The sequence below is a fragment of the Diospyros lotus genome, chromosome 11 (assembly GCF_014633365.1).
Source record: "Diospyros lotus cultivar Yz01 chromosome 11, ASM1463336v1, whole genome shotgun sequence".
Classification (NCBI taxonomy): Eukaryota; Viridiplantae; Streptophyta; class Magnoliopsida; order Ericales; family Ebenaceae; genus Diospyros; species Diospyros lotus.
In genome coordinates, this window is record NC_068348.1 from 29,222,333 (window position 1) to 29,243,593 (window position 21,261).

General features: G+C 37.3%; 1 protein-coding gene across 3 annotated transcripts; it reads left to right on the forward strand.

Annotated features, from left to right (window-relative positions):
- The first annotated feature begins 7,665 nt into the window (after window positions 1-7,665).
- Window positions 7,666-18,799, forward strand: LOC127812637 (protein SAWADEE HOMEODOMAIN HOMOLOG 1-like). 3 transcript variants are annotated; one of them, XM_052353120.1, is made up of 10 exons: window positions 7,666-8,001; window positions 11,978-12,015; window positions 12,117-12,202; window positions 12,342-12,387; window positions 12,483-12,621; window positions 14,207-14,270; window positions 16,280-16,331; window positions 17,924-18,064; window positions 18,151-18,270; window positions 18,395-18,799. In XM_052353120.1, the coding sequence occupies exons 1-10, from the start codon at window positions 7,746-7,748 to the stop codon at window positions 18,437-18,439; spliced, it is 987 nt and encodes a 328-aa protein (XP_052209080.1). In that variant the 5' UTR covers window positions 7,666-7,745; the 3' UTR covers window positions 18,440-18,799. The 3 variants fall into 3 exon arrangements, with proteins under 3 accessions (XP_052209080.1, XP_052209081.1, XP_052209083.1); XM_052353121.1 differs by having other exon boundaries at window positions 7,667-8,001; window positions 11,990-12,015; XM_052353123.1 differs by lacking the exon at window positions 11,978-12,015 and having other exon boundaries at window positions 7,804-8,001.
- The last annotated feature ends 2,462 nt before the right edge of the window (window positions 18,800-21,261 follow it).

The window sequence follows — 21,261 nt, forward strand, 5'->3', positions numbered from 1 at the left end:
AAGGCTCCTGACCAAAAACAAACTAGATTCTCATGTCTAAGATAATAGCTAAGATAGGTTGTAGGAAGATGCCAAAAATGGACCAAGCCCTATCTATGTAAGGATCGGGGAAATTGTAAGGTGGACAAACGAGTCCAAACCACACTCTAAATTAAATAAGCTAGTTGGGATGCCAATCACTCCCAAGTATAGAAACAACGATTGTTTCACTATCTCCAAATAAAGTAAATAAAGGTTGAAGACAAGGTGGGTAAAAATTGCCCATGGCTACTTGCCACACCACTACGGGGCAGCCCAATTAACTCGTTGATCCCACAACTGTTAAGGCCATCCAAACTTCACTTGGTGCCAGAAGAACGTCGGGATTTGCCTGGAGTAAGGACAATCAAAGAATAGGTAGCAATGTTGCTCAATTACCTATTGACAGGGACAACACTAGTTAGGAACCTATTGGGGAATGAAAGAACAACAGTTGTTGGGAACCTATTGGGAAATGAAAGATACATGTTAAGCCTATCTAGAGAGGAAAGACACTCCTAGATAGCAAGCTAGAGAATATAGGCATGAGATAGGACCCCTGAGTTATGTCAAACCAAAGATTAGCATGGGACTCGCCCCCTGCTAGCTAACAAAACAGCCAACATAGACTTCACTTAAAAAACACCATCCAAAGCAAGAAGCCACTAGAGCAAATCATGACAATCCACCAAGGGGAATCGAGCATAAACCCTAAAGTAAGCTTCATGGCTAGATAGTCCACTATAGCCCAATTCCACATACCATGCTCAATGATGGAAGAGACATGGGCAAAGATGGGAATGTTCAGCTACCTAGGCAATTGATAAGAAAAGCGATCCACCAGAATCCCCAAGGGATACCAGAAGTCATACCATAATAATACTTGATGATTATTACCAATCTTCCAGCCAAAGTGATGATGCACCACATTTTGAAGTAAGATAATCTTACACTAGTGCCATGGACATGAATATGGTATATGGAACAACCAAAACAATGATCATGAACCCGATGCGTGTGAATCCACCTAATCCACAGGGACTCCATTAACCTTGCAAAACTCTCCAAATCAGCTTATCCACCAGGGCTTGGTTCCAAACAAGCAATGGCTTCAACCCTAGCTCACCCTGATCTTTAGGGCAATAGACTTCTTGCCACGAAACCTTTTCTTTATGGGAATTCAATTCAAAGCTACTCCAAAGAAGAGACCGAATAAGCTGACTCTAGCTTGCGGATCACCACTTAGTTAGAATAAAAATAAAGGCCCAATACAAGTGAATGGTCAACAAGACAAACTAGGCTAAGTAGAGACAACTACCAAAAGATAACATCCTACTGCACCAAGTCCTCATCTGAGTCCTCACTCTGCCCAAAATAGGCCAGCAATCCCCATGTGTGAGCTTTACAGAGAGTAAGAAGACTCCTAAATACCAAATAGGAAGGGCTCCTTGACGAAAACTAGAGATCAATATCAACTCCTTTCGAAAGACCTCATCAGGATAGGAGACAAAATAGTCACTCTTATGCGAGTTAGCCCTCAAACTAGAAAGATCAATAAACCACGCCAAACAAGATTTCAAGGTACCAATTAACCCCGGATCGCTATGAGAGAAAAGTAGAAGATCATCAGCAAACATAAGCATTACTGCACCCAACCTCTCACACCGCCAATGATATTGAAATGAGTTATCCTGAGAATGATATTTCACAATGCCCTAAAACACTTGCATCACAAGTACAAACAGGTAGGGAGATAAAGAATCCCATTGCTAGAGCCCACACCCACCAACAAAATGTGCATAAGGCTCACCATTAATCTTCACATAATAATTGGGATAAGTAATACATGCCTGAACCCAATCACAAAATTTAGGAGAGAGGTTTATTAAGCTAAGGACAAATAGCAAGAAATCCCAATCCATTAAATCATATGCCTTCCCTAAATCAACTTGGCATACATCAAGAAGGACTCCAATGAAGGTGATAATGGTAAAGAAGCTCTTGAGCTAACATGACATTATCCCTAATGGATCTCTTAGGGATAAAAGCAATTTGGGACACATTTGCCAAATTGGAAAGCACAACCTTAAGCTTATTTGCTAGAATCTTCGAGATAACCTTATATAAAACATTAAAACAATAAATTGGGTGAAACTGGCTAGCCATCTCCAGATGAGAGACCTTAGGCACCAGGATGATAATAGTAGCATTCACTGCACTAAGAACCTTGCCACAGTGAAAGAAGTTGCAAACCGCAGCAATAAACTTAGGCCCCACCAACTCCCACAACTAATGAAAGAATTTCACTATGAAACTATCAGAACTAGGGGCCTTATCATTGCCTATGCTAAAAAAAACCTATCTAACCTCCTTAAAAGATGTCTTAGCTTGTAGAGTCATCAATTAATACGAAGAAATAGCCCTATCAACATAGATCCCCACCTTATCCGCATTAAGCTTATGTGTTCGAGTCCTGGAACCAGAAAATTTTTGAAGTGGTGCACCAATAGCTTCTAAACCTCAAAAGTTGATGTTGTAAGGGAGCCATCATCTCAAAACAGACTGTGGATGTGGTGGTGATTCTGATGAGACATCATCTACTAGAAAAATAAGCTAGTATAACGATCACCCTCCCCAAACCAACTAACTCTAGCCTGAAGAAGAAAGAATTCAGACTCTTGACTTAAAACCTCAAAGAAGGAAAACCCCAACTCCATCTCTTTTAGGTGCAACTAGGAATTAAGCAACAACCTTTGAATAAACTAAAGTTGCTCCCAACATTGTAAAACCTACACAGTCACATACCTATGGGCACGGTTCAAGAATTTCATGGCATTCTTAACCACTTTAACTTTCAGACCAGCTGATACATAAGCGTCCTTATAACATCCATATCCCAGCACTTCCAAAAATAAAGGGGAAAATGGGATGATTAGTGAGGTGGTTGTTAAGGCGAAAACAACCACTAAATTGCCTCTAAGATGCCTGGAGATAAACCACTACCAAGCTAAGATTAGATATTGCTAGTTGCAAAAACAGAGTACAACTCTCCCCAAAGTGAGCTAACTAACCATCATTCACAAGGACTCGATCAAATTTTCTATAGGTACAATCATCTCTCAAATGACGATTATTCCAAGTCAAGATTGACCCATTGAAAGAAAAATCCTAGAATAAAGAACAATCAATAAAGTCCGCAAATCAAAACATAACCAGAGTAACTGAGGGATTGCCTCCCCACATCTCCAAAACATGATGACAAACATTGAAGCCCCAAGAAGAACCCAAGACTCCATATTAATAAAAGTAGTAAAAAAGCAAAGATGGTGCCAGAGCCTTAATTGATCCACTTTTTCATGTAAAGTATAGATAAATATAGCACAAAAAATAACTTGATTAGACATACGAGTGCAGGACAATGGTCTGAGCCACACACTACATCCATAGACAGCTGGGCAAGGTCATAGCCAAACCAAATTCGATCCCCATTACAATAATCATAGTTCATTCTCTATTTATCGGGCCATGATATTGCGGGAAATGTCCAATTTTCAATGGACCTATACTTGAGTTTCCAACAAGACAATTAAAGATAATTGATACTTAAGAATAAAGAAGCGTACCTCCCACTACTTGGCAAGTTGGTTCAACTCGCAGATATTTTAGGCACCAAGCTACATAACGATTAGGTAGCGCTAGCATCATTGGGGCCCCTCTGTCTATGTCTTCTTTGCCGCTCATTCTTGCGTTAGGTTTTGGATTTCAAAGCAAAGTCTATCTTCCTGAGGCTAAAAGTCGCATCAAAGGTGGATATTATCTCTTTTTAGTCCCCAAGGTCATCCACCAATTGGCCACCACATGCCCTACATCTATTGAAGAATAGTTAACCAGCTTAGTAATAGACTTTATGAAGTTTAAGATGGGGACATAAGGATAATCCTCATCATAACCCTTTTTTTTTTTTTTTTTTTGCTCAAGAAAAAGCCCCTATTCTATCTGGATCACTATATAACTCTTTTGCCATTCAAGGACTGCCTTTCCAGAATTCCTCTTCTGCCTTAGCCCTTGCCTAGCCACCTTTTGAGTCCCCCTATCACTCATTACATCCTCAGTATGAATTTTTTGCTTTTGAATATAAATTTGCTTTACTTTCTTTAGGCAATTACCTTTAGAATGCCCAAACACCACACAATGTTAACGCAACGAAGGAGTCCATTGGTATTCCATTGGAAGTTTTATTTTGGGTTCCTCTGTGAATGCATCAATGCCCTGTTACAACTCAATATATTTTGGAAAAGGGGATCAAACATGTACCTCAACACAAACTATGGCATAGCCAAGCCACTCTCAATCCTTTGTCATGGATAGGACAACCAAGAACACTAGCAATAATCGATAATCCACTCTGAGTCCATCCTTTTAGTGACAAACCATAAATCTTCACCCACAGAGGAATCGACCATTGGACAACCTAGGAAAGGACCATGCCTAACTCCCAACATATCAAAAATAGAGGTCTCCTGATAAACAACCAAGGCTTGCCCTTGTGTTGCCCCTCAACGCTTCGACACCACTGCCTGAATTGCACCTTAAACCTTTTTTTCGTATAATTTTATTCTAAATTTTTATTTTTTATATTTAATTTTTTAAAATTACTAAATATAATATATTTATCCAATTCATAATTCCAAGATTAATTTTTAAATTTAATATATGTGTATCCATTACACAATACAAAAATATGCATACGTTTTCTTTTTTATAACAATTCTTTTATATTAACAAGTGTTGTTGCATGGATACAACAATGAATTTAGTTGATTGAAAACGTCATCGTCAAGCCGCTTGAATCTGCAAAAATAAGAAAACAGTTAGAGGGCGCGAGGAGGTCCTTGCTCAAACATTCTGATACTTAAGTCAGACATTGAATATAATGAAAGAAACTGTATTGAAACTAGTATAAAAAATGTCGTACCTTTTTAGGAATGATTGTCTATTTATTTATAGAGGAATATGGAATAATCTAAAGTGTAACAAAATTAGGATTCTTATAGATAAAGTTTATCTTGATTAATTATAGTCTACCTGAGAGTAAAATTGTTATAGATAACATTTATTTTTTATAGATGATATTTATCTTTCCCTTTTTGGTGATGAAATTTCTTATGGATGATTGATTATCTTTCCGGAAAAATTTTTGAATGTTAAAGTTATCTAGTTTGCACATTGGTGTAAGACTCCCCTTATATGGAAAATTTACGCATTTTAGCCCAAAATGATATTTTGGGCTTTTGGACCTTTTCTTTGGTATTTTTTAATGGACTTTTCGTTATGACACAACAATTATTTCTCACTCTTTTATTCGAGTTTCTCATATGGAAGAGTAAAATGTGTCGTGGCTTACCTTTATTTCTGATGATAGATTATTTTCACACTTTCTTAGTTTTTGATTTATTTCAGTCACATGTTTTTTTTTTCATTTTTGTTTTCTAATTCGCTCTTACGCTCTCGTACTTCGATTTTTAAATTGTTCTTGAACGTCCACGCTTTGGTGTTTTTGAACTGTTCTCACGCCCTCGTACTTTGATTTTCAAATCATTCTCAAACGTCCGCACTTTGGTGTTTTTGAAACTTTCTCGCACCCTCGTTCCTCAATTTTCAAACCATTCGCACTTCAATTTTTTGAAAATCCTCATGTGTTTAGGGTGAGTCATTCATCCATCAATGCAAATGACCCCCAAACATCTCAACGGTCTTCAATATCAGTGTGTGTTCAGGGTGAGTCATTTGTCTGTCGACATAAGTAACCCCCAAACATCTTAACGGTTGCCACATGTGTCTAAGGCGAGTGTCTTAGGTATTGACCTCCATACATCTTAATAGACTTCAATATCCGCGTGTGTTTGGGGCAAGTCCTTCATCCGTCGACACTAGCAACCCCCAAACATCTTAACGGTTGTGACGTGTGTTCGAGACAAGTCTTGTTCATCTACTAACCCCCGAACATCTTAATAGAGTTCAACATTTGCGTGTGTTCGAGGCGAGTCCTTCGTCCGTTGACACAAACGACCCCCAAACATCTTAACAGTTGTCGCATGTGTTCAAGGTGAGTCTTGTTCATCTACTGACCCCTAGACATCTTAACGGTCTTCTTGAAACAACTTTTGTCGCGACTCCCCAATTTTGTGTGTATGTATTTGTTGGAATTGTGGGCGACGTATGCAATTAGAAATAATATCAATATTTTATTTTTGCGATTCAGCGTAATGCCTACATCCACAATTAAATAATATCCATATTTTGTTTTCGCGATTCAGAATAACACTTACGTCCGCACTCATAGAGAATATCTATATTTTATTTTCTCGATTTGACGTAGCGCCTACGTCTGCAATTCAAAAGAATATCAATATTTTATTTTCGCGATTCAGTATAGCGCTTATGTCCACAATCATAGAGAGTATTTTGTTTTCTCGATTCGACGCAACACCTACGTTCTCAATTCGAAAGAATATGAATATTTTGTTTTTCGTGGTTCGTCATAGCGTCTATGTTCGCAATTAAAGAACACCCATTTTTTATTTTCATAGTTCGACGTAACGCCTACATTCATGATTAAAAAGAATATCCATATTTTTGTTTTCGCAGTTCAGCGTAATACCTACGTCCCCAATTAGAGAAAATAGCTATATTTTGTTTTCACATAAAACAATAACCAAAAAAACAAAACGAGGAAGATGCATAAATATTAAACAAATGAGCATATCATTAAGGATCATGCTACATGTACACCATTTTTGTACATCTTGGGCTACACAAGGGGTATACCAATAGCATTTTCCTATCATTAATGAGATTATCACATACCTGTAATGTTTTCTTTCCCAATTGATTTGATTATACTCGCTTGAGATTGTGTGAGAGTTGTTGTAGTATTAATAGGTTTTTTAGATGTTTCATATAAACGACGTCAATTGTTGTTATATAGATATAACAATGAATTTAGTTTATTTGAAACGTCATCATCAAGCTACCTAAATCTGTAAAAATAAGAAAATAATCAAAAGGAGCAGGGAGATTCCCGCACAAATAGTCCAATGCTTAAGTCAAACACTGAATATGATGAAAAAATTTGTATTAAAATTAATATCAGATACGTCGTACATTTTTAAGAATGAGTGTCTGTTTATTTATAGAAGAATATGAAATAATCTAAAGTGTAACAAAATTAAAATTCTTGTAGATAAGACTTATCTTGATTAATTATAGTTTGACTGAGACTATAATTGTTATAAATTACATATATTTTTATAAATGATACTTATCTTGTCCTTTTTATGATGAAATTTCTTATGGATGATTAATTATCTTTTTGGAGAAATTTGTGTATATCGAAATCATTTAGTTTATGTGTTTACGTAGGACTCTCTACATATGAAAAATTTATGCCTTTTAGTCCAAAGTGATATTTTAGGCTTTTGGACATTTATTTTGTCTTTTCTAATGTGATTTAACTTATAACACAATAATAAGATTATTATATTGAGAATATTTTAAAAAATAAAGGACAAATGAAAACAAAATTATTAAAATAACTACTTCAAACAGCAGGGCCTTGGTAACGGGAGACGGAGTAGTAGTTAGAGACGCGGTGTGGTGTGGTGGTTGCTGTAGCAGTGGCTTTTTTGCTATCAGTTTGGACTGGATATATATATATATATATATATATGTTTTTGACACACAAACAACTTTATAGAAACGATTCATTGTGTCACGCTCAAAGGAACCTGGAAGCAACGCAAAGCAGCCGTTACCCTAATCAGAATCCAACTTTTTGGCCCTATAAACTCGCTCCAGATGGTCTGATTTTCTCTCTGTTTCAACCGAGTAAAAGGGCTTGTTCGGGGAGAGAGACCGACCTGGGGCTTCATGGATCGTCTTCGGCCGAGGCCGGGAAAGGTTTTCTCCTTCTCAACTGCAGAGGTTACACTCAGAGCCATATTCCCCTTTTCTTTTGTCTTTTTATTTGATTTATCTTTGTCCTCATTTACGGAACATCGAAGAATTAGCCCTTGTTTCGAGAACTACGTTTCTTGGTTTGCTAGGAAAAAAAAAATATAGTTGTAGAGAAGGATAACAGGATTAGTGCATTGGTGGTTTTTGTGCTTTGCATTGCACAAATTCACTGGTTTGTGATTGTAAAGCCTTAAGGCAGAAGGGTTTTAGGTTTTTCTGTCTAAAGCATGATTTGTCGTAGTTGGGCTTGTTGGCTGATGGGTTCTACGCAGATTTCGTGATTGAGCAAAATCAGGCTGGCGTAGTTTTGTGACCAATTTTGTTGGAAGGGTAAGGTGTTCTAGATTCTGTCTGTGGTCGGAGGGAACCATTCGTACTTCCTACACATACGTTTGATCCTTTATCACTATTCATGGTATCTATAAATATGTGTGGGAATGGCTGCATGTATTTGTTTTATTTTATGTGTTCAAACATTATTTTAATCTCATGTAGATGGTTGGAATGCATTTGTTTTTAAATGATGAAGCATTCTTCTAGTATTATGTTAATATCTAGGTTTTTCATGTTTGGGAGTTTTGGAGGGTAGGGGAAGGAAGAGTTTATGAAGGGAAGGGAAGGGAAGGGAAGAGAAGGAGAAGTGGTTACCTATCTCTTGTTTGGATGTTTAATGAGAAAAGGGAAGGAATTCCTTTCCCCTTGCATGGGAGCTGAAAGGGTAGAGAAGGGTTATAACATTAAATTTTCAATATAGCCCTTATGTTCTTAATGAAAATGTTTCAAGAGGAGGAGGGAGAAAGGGAAAAATAGTCAAATAAACACAAAATTATTAAAAAAATATAACATCCCTTCCCATACCCCCTGATTTGGGTGGATGAGAATTCAGGAGGGCTCCCCTCCCCTCTCCTCTCCTCTTTAAATTTCTTCCAAACAAGGGGGTTGTTCCCCTTTCTCTTCCTTTATTCTCTTTCGGTCTTTCCCCCTCATTCCCCTTGATCCAGACATAGGCTAGTTAGCAAAGGTAAAGAAGGTGCTGACAGCTTGTAATAGTAGTTATAATCAGTCATACCTTGTTTAAATTTTAAAAAGTGCATGTAAATCTTAGCTTGCCATAGTTAGATGTAAGCACCTAACAAGATCACCACCATCAACCCTTATCCAGCTAACTGCGGTTGACTATATGGATTTTAGCTTGCCAATCATAACATGCACACACCTATTATGTTAATATTTTACATGGATGCATTCTTCCACTTATGGTTTATTTTGCAATTTTTGCTAGAGGTGATTGTTATGCAATTGATTTTACTCTCTTGCTGTGAGTCAATTTTGTATTTCAAATCATAACTGAAATATAGAGATTTGAAAAATATACTCCCGATTCTTATTCTAGAATCCCTCAGTAAGTGAGAATTGTGTGGGAATTTTAGGTTAACAAGTTTATGAAGCAGTCTTCAGATAATTTGTAAGTTGCTAAAGCTCTTTGGCTTTGGATCTGTGTGACCGAAAACTGAAAGCAAATTGGTCTCTGCATTCCCAAACACAGTACGGTTTTGTCCCAAAATAATGAATTTAGTGATCCAGGAGAACAATCACAAGCTTTAATGGGGTCAACTGTATGAATTGTAGACCTCTAGCCATCTCTATCATTGACCATATCCTCTAAGAGGAAAAATATAATAAAATAAACTACAGGCTATGAATGGTAAGAGTTTTGTGAAGCCAGGTTTTGAGAAATGTGTTTTCATATAATTAAACAACATAACAATATAAAATACTAATTAAATTTGTTTTCATATAATTGATTAAAAAGCAATATACTACATTTGATCTTTATCTTAAATATAAAGGATGTAGAGAACCTTAGATATAAACTTGTTACTTATTAGGATATAGGAAGAATATGTAGACACATTGTCATGTACAACATGGTGGGTGGGGGGGGAGGTGAAATAGCACTTAAATGTAATAGGAGGAAAAGTAGTATATTAGTAAAATATATTGTAGGGAGTTGTACTAAGTTTGTTGTTGCTTTTGCAGCTTGTACATTCCCAGCTCTGTAAGCGATTACTAGCACATGGGAGGTTAGGATCAAGCTATATATAACCAATCCCTTCCCACGGATGGATATATGAAAAACCATAACAAATTCTTTGAATTCTCTCTCTCTCTCTCCCTCTCTCATTTTCATCTCTTTCTCCCTAATTGCTCTCTCGATCAACCTATTGATCGAGAATTGCTCATCAGACCCTTAGGGAGCTGAAATCCTGGTATCAAAGTGGTGCTCTTGGGCGACGATCGGATCCTTGAGAAGCCATCACCATGGTTGATGGAACAAGGATGAAGCAAATGGAGTCCCAGCTGCAGAAGGAACAACAAAAGGTTACTTTGGCCTCTACTTACCTAAACGATATGGGAGATGTCTGGTTTCAGGGATGGCTTACGACTAAGGAGGGGAGTCCATGGATGTGTTTGCTGAAAACCTCTGTTCAAGGTTTGGGGATAGGAACATGAGAGATTTGATCGAGGAATTTAATAAGCTCAAGCAAGAAGGAACGGTGCAGGCTTATCAACTCAAATTTGAAGAGCTGAGGTCCTTAATGGTAGTGCACCAACCCCATTTGTCTGGGGAATATTTTGTGTCAAGTTTTATCAGTGGCCTAGGGGATGAAGTGAGGCCAATGGTAAAAATGATGCAACCTTGAACAGTCAAGCAAGTTGCTGATAGTGCAAGGCTGCAAGAAATGACAATCGAGGCTTTGATGAGGAAGTAGAGGAGCCAAGTAAAGGGGGTGATCACGGGTGGATGGTAGCCAGGGAACGAAGTAATTGGAAGGGATATGGGGCACAGTGGCAAGGGAGTCTCAGCACTACCCTCAACAACTACTACTAACCCTACAAATGGGGGAAGGTTGATGAAACAGAGGCGCCAAGCCGGCCTCTACTATAAGTGCGGAGATAAATACTTTGTGGGGCACAAGGGCAAGTGGCAACTATTATTATTGGAAGCAAAAGAAGATGAAGAAGAAGAAGAAGGGGGAGAAACCCCTGAGGTTGAGGAAGAGAAATTAGGGGGAGAGAGACAAAAATGAGGGAGAAAGAGAGAATAGAGAGAGAGAATTCAGAGAATTTGTATGGTTTTTCATATATCCATCCTTGGGAAGGGATCAGCTTGGGAAGGGATCAGCTATATGTAGCTTGATCCTAACCTCCCATGTGCGGGTAACCGCTTATAGAGCTGGGAATGTACAAGTTGCCAGAGCAACAACAAACTTAGTACAACTCCCTACAACATATTTTACTAATATACTACTTTTCCTCCTATTACATTTAATTGTTATTTCACCCCCCTACCATGCGGTACATGACACACATAAACTATTAAAGTCCATTAAGAGTGGGGATGAGGGTGGAAGTTAATGAAGATAAGGATCAATAAATGAGTTACTTCAAAAAATATCTCAAGAAAGTCACTCAATGATCTTGGGATTTTTAATGAATCTAGCAGCAATATCTATCTTGTTAATGAATCGTGCACACACATTTATCTATCTTGTTGTCTGTGTGTGTGGTACCAATATAGGATTGGTATATTCCAATTGTCATTGGGTCTTGGAACAACCACTTGTTATGACTAAGTTTGCGAAAGGCTAGTATTATGTTTGGCCGGTCAAGGTTGGGAGTTGGCACATCCTTAATTAACCTTATTCCATTTCTATAGACAACTAGTGGGAAATGGGGAAAAGAAAGTAGACTTTTACTGCAATTATCTCCCATAGGATATGGTTAATTATTTTGGGTGTAATTGTGATGCCCTTAATTGTATATTTTGATTTGAATGCTGTTCCTTTCACTGCTTATAATGTGTCTGTATATTTGGTCTTTTTACAGTTCCTTTTTTTTTTTTTTTTCTGAATTTGATGTTTTCCTAAGTTTGGATTAGAGGCCTGGACAGGGTTTTTCTACTACTTGAATCTCAGAGTAGGTACCTTAACTTGTTTTGGTTTTTTATTCCTTCTTTCCCTTCACAACACACTTAGCGGCCTGATGCATAAAATTTTTCTTCTCTTCAACCCAAGCAGATAGAGAAAATGGAGAAAATCTGTGAAGAGCTGGGAGAGCAATCTATAGATCGGGAGTTCTGTAAAAAACTTGTGAAAGATTTCAAGTGAGTTTAGTTTTCATTGATTTCAGTACGAGCATGTGCCTATCAAATGAACACATCTTAGGGACCTGGCAGTTGGTTTTCTTTTGAAGAAATGGTAACTTGGCATTTGAGTAATTGGTTTGGCCTGTTTTATCTTCAGCTCCTCCAAAGGTCGAGTTGGGCAACCTAGCTTAAAGTGGACTGAGGTTCTCTCTGTCTTTTTCTCCTGGTTCCTGTAATATAGGACTCTATTATTTCATTTATTTTAAAACTTTAAACTGTTGTTACAAATTTGTTGCAGGTAGAAAGCTGGTTCCAGGATAGGCTTGTTCCCCATCCACTGAAAAATGCTTCTTTACCTGATCCTCCCAAGAAGTTGTCAGTTGTTCCAGATGCTGGCCCTCTGAATAAAGCCCATGAAAGTCCTGCAGCATCAAAAGGTACTTTGCTTTCTGTACAGTCGGATATGACTTTGAAGGGTAGGAATCAGTTTGTCCAGTCATCAGAGTCTGTATATACTTGATCCATTGAACTTCTTTTTCCAAGCTTAGACAGTTTCAGGAACTAAGAAGACTTTCTGAACAAATATATTTTTGGGGTTGTGGGACAAGCAATATGCAAGCCTTTCTATAGCTCAAAGCAGGAACCAAGCTGTGGGACTGCTTGGCAAGATTCCTTGCCTTAAGTATGCGATGATATGATCCATTTTCTGTGTGTAAAATAATAATAATAATAATAAGGAAAGTGTGCAATCTTTGTGGCATACGGCAGAGTGCTTCAGATGAGTAACTAGCACCTGCAAGACATGCAAGAATTCCTAATAATCACGATAATAGGTTTTGTCTGAACAAATTCCTGAAGATGTAGAACTTTAAAGGCAAATGGATTTTTTGTTTCCTTTTTTTTTTTGTGTGTGTGATTAAAAGTGTCCTCTAGGGCAACTGTTTTCTCTGAGACAGATTTGTTGAAATTTGATTTTGTTTGATGTAGTATCAGCATCCCACATGTTAGAAAGGTTCATATTTTATGTGTCAAATTCCTGTAAATGTAGCAACTGTTGGTGTGCTGTACATTTGTTGGCAGGACAGACATTTCTTCTTCAATTGTTGGCCGTTTACAGAATTCTTCATATTTATTTGCTTCTGCATTTGAATCATATCTTTTTAGTGGACTATTTTTTTTTTTTTTTAATTTTCTATCAACTTGGTTGAGTTACTTATTCTTTGTTCTGACTGATGTGCATTTTTATATAAGCTTATAAACTGATGTGAACAGCAGCATACAACCCTACTTTTGTGTTCCACGACACTGAGCAGTCAGATGAAATTGCCTTCTTGTTGAAAGGTTAATTTACTAAAGTTTATTAGGTCAAACCACTTTCCTATGATGGTGTACTCTCTTCTTCCTATGAATTGTTGCTTGAGATATCTTTTTTATGTATGAATTTTGTCTTGAGATTTTGAACAATAAGCAGTCTCACTTATTTTTGTAGGCTTGTGTAGGGCTTAAATTTTCAGGGAAAGACTTTTTCTTGTTTATTATTTCAGCTGAAACCGAGTCTTTATTCAATTATCACCACTAAGTCTCTCCCTATATACATATTTCTGCTTCATCTGATTAGATGAATAAAAATTTGGAGATATGCAGTTGCTGATTCCTCTATACTTGTGTTGATAATGTTGCCATCTAGTGATTGAATATTTTCTCTCTAGTGTTATTCAACTTTTTTTTTTGTTGCTCTCCTAAAGTTTTTTTGGCTTGCTTTTCATTTTAATGGCCTTATAGAAGATATGACCATTGAAATAATTGGTGAGGTAGAATCATGTAGCCGACCTCACCTATGGAATTAAGGGTTGATATGTTGTTTTGTGCTAGCTTTTACTACTTCTTTGTACCATTAGTTGTTGTCTACTGTCAGAATTTTTTATATTTATGAAATTGGAAAGACCTTTAAGATTTATGAAAAGCTATTGTTACTCGGTGATTTCTTTCTTTCTTTTTTAACAAATCTTGTTTCAAGAACAGGTGAAAAGGTTCCTGACCTATCAGAGTTGGAATTTGAAGCTAGATCATCTAAAGATGGGGCATGGTAAGCCTACACACAGCAACAAGAAAGGATTTGTTATTTCTTCATTAGCTGGTTGTTTGATTTTGTGTATGATTCTTGTGGATGTATCTTTATTCTCCTTTTATTTTGTGCTGAACTTATAATACATAGTGAACAATACTTAGAAGTTTGATTTCATGAAAGTTGCTCTGAACTTTTATAATGGTGCTCAGAAGAAGACTTTGTGATGGTATTTCATGTCCTCATTTTTGCAGTAAAATCTGAGTTACCTTGATTCACATTTGTCTTCAGTGGAAAGCTAACTAGTCCTTTCGGATGTAACATGGGAGTTCAATGGCCTCGGACTTCTTTCCCCCTCAAAGTGGAGTTTGTTGATGATTATTTATTGCTTGTGATGCTCCTCCTTTTCTTTTCCTCCTGAATGGTTTTTTATCAAACTACTTTCATCAGTACTACCCCTCTTATTAAAGTCATCATATATTTTTGATATCCACATCTACTTTCTGAGTCACCATACCATCTTTTCAGAATACCTAGACACAAATAATATTGCCTCTACATTTACTGAAGACCATTGAATGTACTCTCCCCTGGATGCCATGACGAGAATAGATCCCAGCACAATTGAACATGTTAAGCCTTAAAGACTTGTGGATGCTGATGGGCTCTAAGAAATGAGCTGTATAATGTTGGAACTCCAGCTCAAGCCTTGATATCTCCCTCCTTAGAATGACCTGCAACTCAGTTTGAGTGCTGCCAGTTGGGGTTGAGAGGATGTGAATTTTGAAGGCCGCCCATGTAGTAAAAGAGAGGTTAACTTACAGTTGTCGCATACTGAATGGACAGGTTGATTGAGCCACAATGGTGAATCCTGTCTAATAGCCAGGTTGATGCATCCGCCCCACCCACATAATGAGCATTTTCAAGATGACCAATGTGGCAGGATGTCCAATCAATTTTCTTGGATCCAGGGGTCCATATAAAGCTTAGATGAACTCCCCTGCCAACAGGCATGAACTTCCTAGAACTCTCTCACAGCGCCCCCAAAATATCTCCAATCACCCTTGGTGAAAGGGCATCTTGATCCTCAATAACTAAGAAAGACAAGTGTCTTCCTACCCCTGGAATGTGTGGGAGAAAGGATAAACTGCCAAAGGGATGAATTTAGTTGTATTATATTTCTCTCTGACTTATTCTTGTTAAGAAACTCAAACTTGGTTCCGGCTTGGCACTTGATACTTGTTTTGGTCTAAAATTCTGTTTAGATGGTTATTTTATTTTCTGAAATATGGTAGACTGCCAGTTTAGAGTTGCTTCCTTTCCATCTCCACGAATAACCATAATCTGTTAAGAGTTTCTATTTCAGTGACCATTTACCTTATGTTGCTAGACATGTTGTAAACATATGAATACACTTGCTAGATTATTGCCATTTCCAACATTCTATAATGCAACTGGGTCTATGAATTTTGGCATTTCTTTTCCATCTCCAAAAATATCTATATCATCTGTTAAGAGTTTCCATGTTTTGCTACTAATTTTTCCTTTTTCTCAAAAGCAAGAGTTGCATTGAAATTTGTACCTTGTTCCCTTTCTCATAGTTTGCAGAATTTGAACTGACTAATTAATTCCAGTATTCTTTTCCTTGAAGTTCTAATTATCATGAAAATAGCCAGTGGTAAAACTATTATGAAGCTATTTCCAAAGACTTTTTGGTTTGTTTTCTCACAATTCAAGTAGCTTAACATCTAAAGTCTCTCACAAATCTTTAGAATAAAAGTGACTTGGCCTCTGTGTATATCATAGAATCACTAATGGTTAGTGAATGCCCAACATTGATCCTATTCCTCTCTGATAGTCAACTTTTGTTGTGCTACTTACCCCAAATCACACCCTTATTTTGCTTCATTCTGTTAACGTGCAGAATACCATGACCAATTTCAAATGGGGAGTACAATCAGATGTTATTGGATATATTTTTAAGAATGTTATGTTAATCCTTTTTTTTTTTTTTTTCCCCTGTTTGACAGGTATGATGTGGATACATTTCTCAACCACAGATTTCTTAGTTCAGGTGAAGCTGTAAGTGGATAAGATAAAAAAAGGCCACGCATTCCTGATTTTTTATGGGTTTAAATTTTAACCTGGGAGTGTACTGCTACCTTCATTACTGTCTTCATTACTGATGTTAAACCTTTAGTGTTGAGTGGAATCAGGTTAATTAATAAAATGCAAGCAATTAGTCAATGTAAAATAGTTAAAGAGTATGACCAATATGCTTCAAATAAAATGATACAGCTCAAAAATATCAGAAGATATATTTCCAAATTTCCAGAAATGAAAGTTGAATTCTTGGTGTTTACTTTTATAGGGCATTTGACACTTTTTGTCATTTTCAATAGTCCGGCATGATCACATAACTAATAGCATGGTGCTAGGTCTTAAATACCCAATGCATATGTGCAATGTTTTGGCAGTATTTTGTTTATGGTCATTGTTTTTGTTTGTTGTTGTCTTAATACAACAATAAATTTATAATGCAGAAAAGTGCGATGTGAGTGGCTCAACAAGGTGTGGGTGACCCTCAAGATGCTTGTGAGTCCTAGAGCGACAGGAGAGTCTGAAAGTGATGGGAGAGTCCCAAAGTGACCAGTGACTCCCAAGTGATCGAGAGACCCCCAAAGTGAAGGAGTCCCAAGTGACTTAGAGACCCCAAAGTGACGAAGAAGTCCCAAGTGATCGAGAGACTTGCAGAGAAAGAAGTCGATTAGGGGTGTGAGTGAGTGTTCCTGGGTGGACCTTCTGATATTTAAGTCAGTCATTGAGAGTGAAATTTTGAAAGCAAAAGAGTCTATGCGTAAAATTGAGTGCACTTTGAGTGAGGAGGTGACCCTCCTATTTATAGAGGGGGAGAAAGCTGACAAGTGGCATGTGACTCGCCCTTTTTGGTGGGCATCTTGGGAGCATCTTTGACCAAGTCTCACGGCCTCTCGGGAGGGTCTCTTGGAGTGAGGCTTCTATAGGTTCAATGGTCTCTTGTATGCCTTCAAGCAAGGGCGAGCGACTAAGTGACCATTTGACCGAGTGAGTATTAAATGACCAAGCGACTATGGAAAGACTGAGTGACCTTTTAATTGGTCTTTAATCGGTCCTCCCCAAGTCCTTTTCGCCTTGGCTCAAATTAATCTTCCAACCCATCTTGGTTGCTTGGCCCATCCTTTTAGGTTGTAAACTTCGCATCCAGGCCGATTATTGGGCATAACACTGTTAAATAAATAGTGGCTGTTCTCGTGCTTTTACATGCTGGCACAAAGAATATAATTAGCAATTTGTGTTGGAGACAGGCCAAGTATTATTTTAAGTGGGTTTGAAGGGTGAAGATAATTTTACATACAACTATGTGTTGGCTAATAATGTTATCGCATTATTTTTCTTCCAAACCAAACTCTGCTTTGATCAATTGTGGATGAAGCTTAGTTATTGTACAGTGCCTTGTTAATGCTGTAGCCATTACCTTTTCCGCCTCATTATTATACTGATAGAGAACATTTCTCAACATGGTGGAACTTTTTATAAATGGCTTGGTTATCAGAATGGTATCTCTATGCAAGCACTTCATAAAACTCATAATCTGCATCTGCGATATAAAAGTCTAAAGTAGCTATTTATTTCAGGAGGTTCTGGTTAGATTTGTGGGGTTTGGGTCTGAGGAGGATGAATGGCTTAATGTGAAGGCCATCCGTGAACGCTCTGTCCCCTTGGAGCATTCAGAATGTGGAAAGGTGAAAGTTGGAGATTTGGTACTTTGCTTTCAGGTAATTTGACTTCCCTTGTTTCTGTTTCATATGATTCCACAAGAACGGCCCTGACCTGTACTTGGTTTATTTGGGTATATTATTAGGAGAAGGGAGATCAGGCCCGATACTATGATGCCCGTGTTGTAGAGATTCAAAGGAGAATGCATGATATAAGAGGCTGCAGGTGTCTTTTCTTGATTCAATATGGCCATGACAAAACTGAGGCAAGTAGCTATTTGTATTGGCTTTCACGAATCCACAGTTGGTGTGATCTCTTCTTGTTGATCTTCCCTTCAAGCTATAACTATAAGATTAAGACATCCATGATCCATCTGTTGTGTCTTCCAGGAAAGGGTTCGTTTGAGACGATTATGTTGCCAGCCAACATATTAGATCTTTTCAACTGATGATGCTCAAACTTCAAATTCAATCCTGGCTGTGGCTGCTTATCCTTGTGCAGATTGGGTGGGTAAATATAGTTTGCAACTTTACAGGCAGCTCCATATTTTTTTGTCATATTATAAGGAACCGGTTGCATGTTGGTTTGGGTTGAGATGGTAGGCTCCAAGATGGTTTATTATGCTGGTGTTTGCTAATGCTATGCTAGCTCCAGATTCATCTTTTATGGACTTGGGAAAATGAATGGTACATTGTAGAGTTAGGTATGCAGTTCGCAAGTAAGGAACCGGTCTTTATAAAAACAACTCTTGCAGTGCTATTTTAATGGAGATGATGATTGTTGTTCCGAATGCATGATTGTGCTTGTATGCCACTTGGTGATATACATTTGGTATGTCTCGTTAGGTACACCGCGGGTGTATTGGTGGCCCCGTACATACACTTAAATGGTCAAAATTTGGTTATGTTATTCAAAGCCTCTTGATTTAGTTAAAGAATTTATTAACTAAAAGTAAAATAAAAAAGCATCTAAGTAAATCAAGAAATCTTGAATGAGATAGTTAAATCTTGGCCGTTGAGCGTATGATACCTCAAGTATTTTCCTGTGTTGTGGGTTCAAACCCAGGGTGAATTTTGAATTCTAGTTGCAGGTAGGTTAGGTTGAAGTTCATACCAGCATGGGGTTGGTGAATTCTATGCGCCGCTTTAAATGGTAGATGGATCGCTTCTGGAGATACCAAAATAGGCCTAATTCCCTACAGGGTTTGGAAAGCATGCTCTTCTTAGTTGTGGCCTAACCTGGAGAGGCATTGTAAATGTTTTCAATTATGTAGTGAAGTTTGTATTAAAATTTAAAAGGTTAAATAAAGAGTTATTTATTGTTTTACAAAAATAAGAGCATGAGAATAATATAAAATAATCATTTTATTCTATGATTATTTTTAGTCTATTTTATTATTATATTTTCTTCAGTATATTAAACCTTAGATGAAATGAAATGAAAAAGAAATAACTCTTTAACAAGACTGTTCTCAATTTAAGAAGATAATAAATTAATATTTTCGTTACTTTGGAAATGAATAAAATATTATTTTTACTTCTTTAAATGTTTATGAAATATTATGTCTTTATTTTTTGTCTAAAGATATTTTGTAAATTTTGAAAATAACAGGTGAAAAAAGTATTGCAACAAATTTTGATAACGTGAAACGAAAATTCCATCAAAATTAGGATTTTGGAAGAGAGCTGATTATGATACCAGAATTTCTATACCTATGTCCAAAACAAATCTTTGAGTTCAAGAGCCTTTTCGATGGATGACCTACCTGTCTCCCAAGAAGCAAGAACCGATCACCCATTCGGTTCAGTATCTAACTTCCATTTTTCCTACATTGAAATATAGCATATCATTAAATTAATTAGGCCAGTATCAGGTAACCATCTAAAGTAGCGGCGGGCATGAATCGGTTATCTCACCAGTTCGGTAGTAACCAAGTGATATGAGACTGACCGTACCAAAAAAAACTAAAAAAACTCGCCCATGGTGGGCAATCTTTCTTTTTGCTCTCGTGGACCTAGTTGGCGGATGGCACGAGGCCATCACCGTCTTGCATTGCATGCATGCCACCACTGAAATCTACCAGGGAGTGTTATCAATCCCACAAATGACACCCAAGTGTAGCTAGAGAAAGTTGACAGAGTTGACACCTCAAGACCTACCGTAATAGATGAGACTAGAGTCTGGACTGGATCTACTCTTTCTCAACATAAGTATGCTACAGAATCTAAACTTGACCCTTCTGCTGAGAAATGTGATCCTTCAATACTTCCATCTCCTACCACAAATTCTGCGGCAAAACCTACTTTATTGCTCACAGATGTGCTTGCCACTTGATCTTCACAGCCACCAACCATTATTCTGGTACAATGCCACCACAAAAAAAAAAAAAAAAAAAAAAAAAACTTGGCAGTGCAATGCAACCCATTAACTTCCTGGGTAGCTCTTATTTCTGGAAGACATTCAGTGAGGGGAAATGTACAAATCTGGCAACTCTGACCTACTTGCAACTGTGACCAGAGTTCTCTACGTAGCAAACATAATACCCGACGGATGAAATGTTGATAGGAAGGGTGATGGAGAAAACATGGGGAAAAATAAAAAAAAAAAAAGCATTACCAATAAGCTTCTTTATTCTCTTCATTTCTTCATTGTCAAAAATATTCATTACTAACAAAACATATGAACCTGAAAGAACTTTTGAAAATGTTAATCTAATAAGACAGGACTTACTTTATTGGCGAGTAAAGAGTATATAGAAAGAGCATCATAAGAGGGTGAACTTGTACATAAGCCAAGAGACTACTTACAGATAAATATGAAGGGGAAAAACTGCACAAAGAACTCCAGTGACAAAGGGAAATTCTTCCTTTCACATAAAAGAAGGGAAGCCAATGGTTCCTTCCAAGAATAATACTTGAACTAGCCTACAGCTAGTGGATACAAAATGCTGGATGATAATAAAAAGAACATCAATAAATAATAAATCTCTGTTAAATTTAGCTATTGGCAAAGTTTACTCAAGTCAACTGTATTATGAAGATCAAACACAGGTCAAGCAGAAAAAAAAAAAAAAAATACTGGCGGCGCACCAGGCTTGGGAGGGGATCATATTTGTCCACACCCACCCTTCCCCTCTTTTTGGGGCAAAGATGCTGTTACAACAACTTGAAGTTCTTAAAGTATGTTATGGTTATGATTGGTTAAATGTCAAAAAATATTTTCATTTAGGATATGTAAGAAACAAAAAAATAAATAA

What these genes read in the sequence shown, in the direction of transcription:
- LOC127812637 (XM_052353120.1), top strand. Translation starts at nt 7,746, where the DNA reads ATGTTTTTGACACACAAACAACTTTATAGAAACGATTCATTGTGTCAC. An exon ending in AAGTCCTGCAGCATCAAAAG is followed by an intron (nt 12,622 to 14,206) that starts GTACTTTGCTTT and finishes TTTCAAGAACAG; the next exon opens with GTGAAAAGGTTCCTGACCTA. An exon ending in TTCTTAGTTCAGGTGAAGCT is followed by an intron (nt 16,332 to 17,923) that starts GTAAGTGGATAA and finishes TATTTATTTCAG; the next exon opens with GAGGTTCTGGTTAGATTTGT.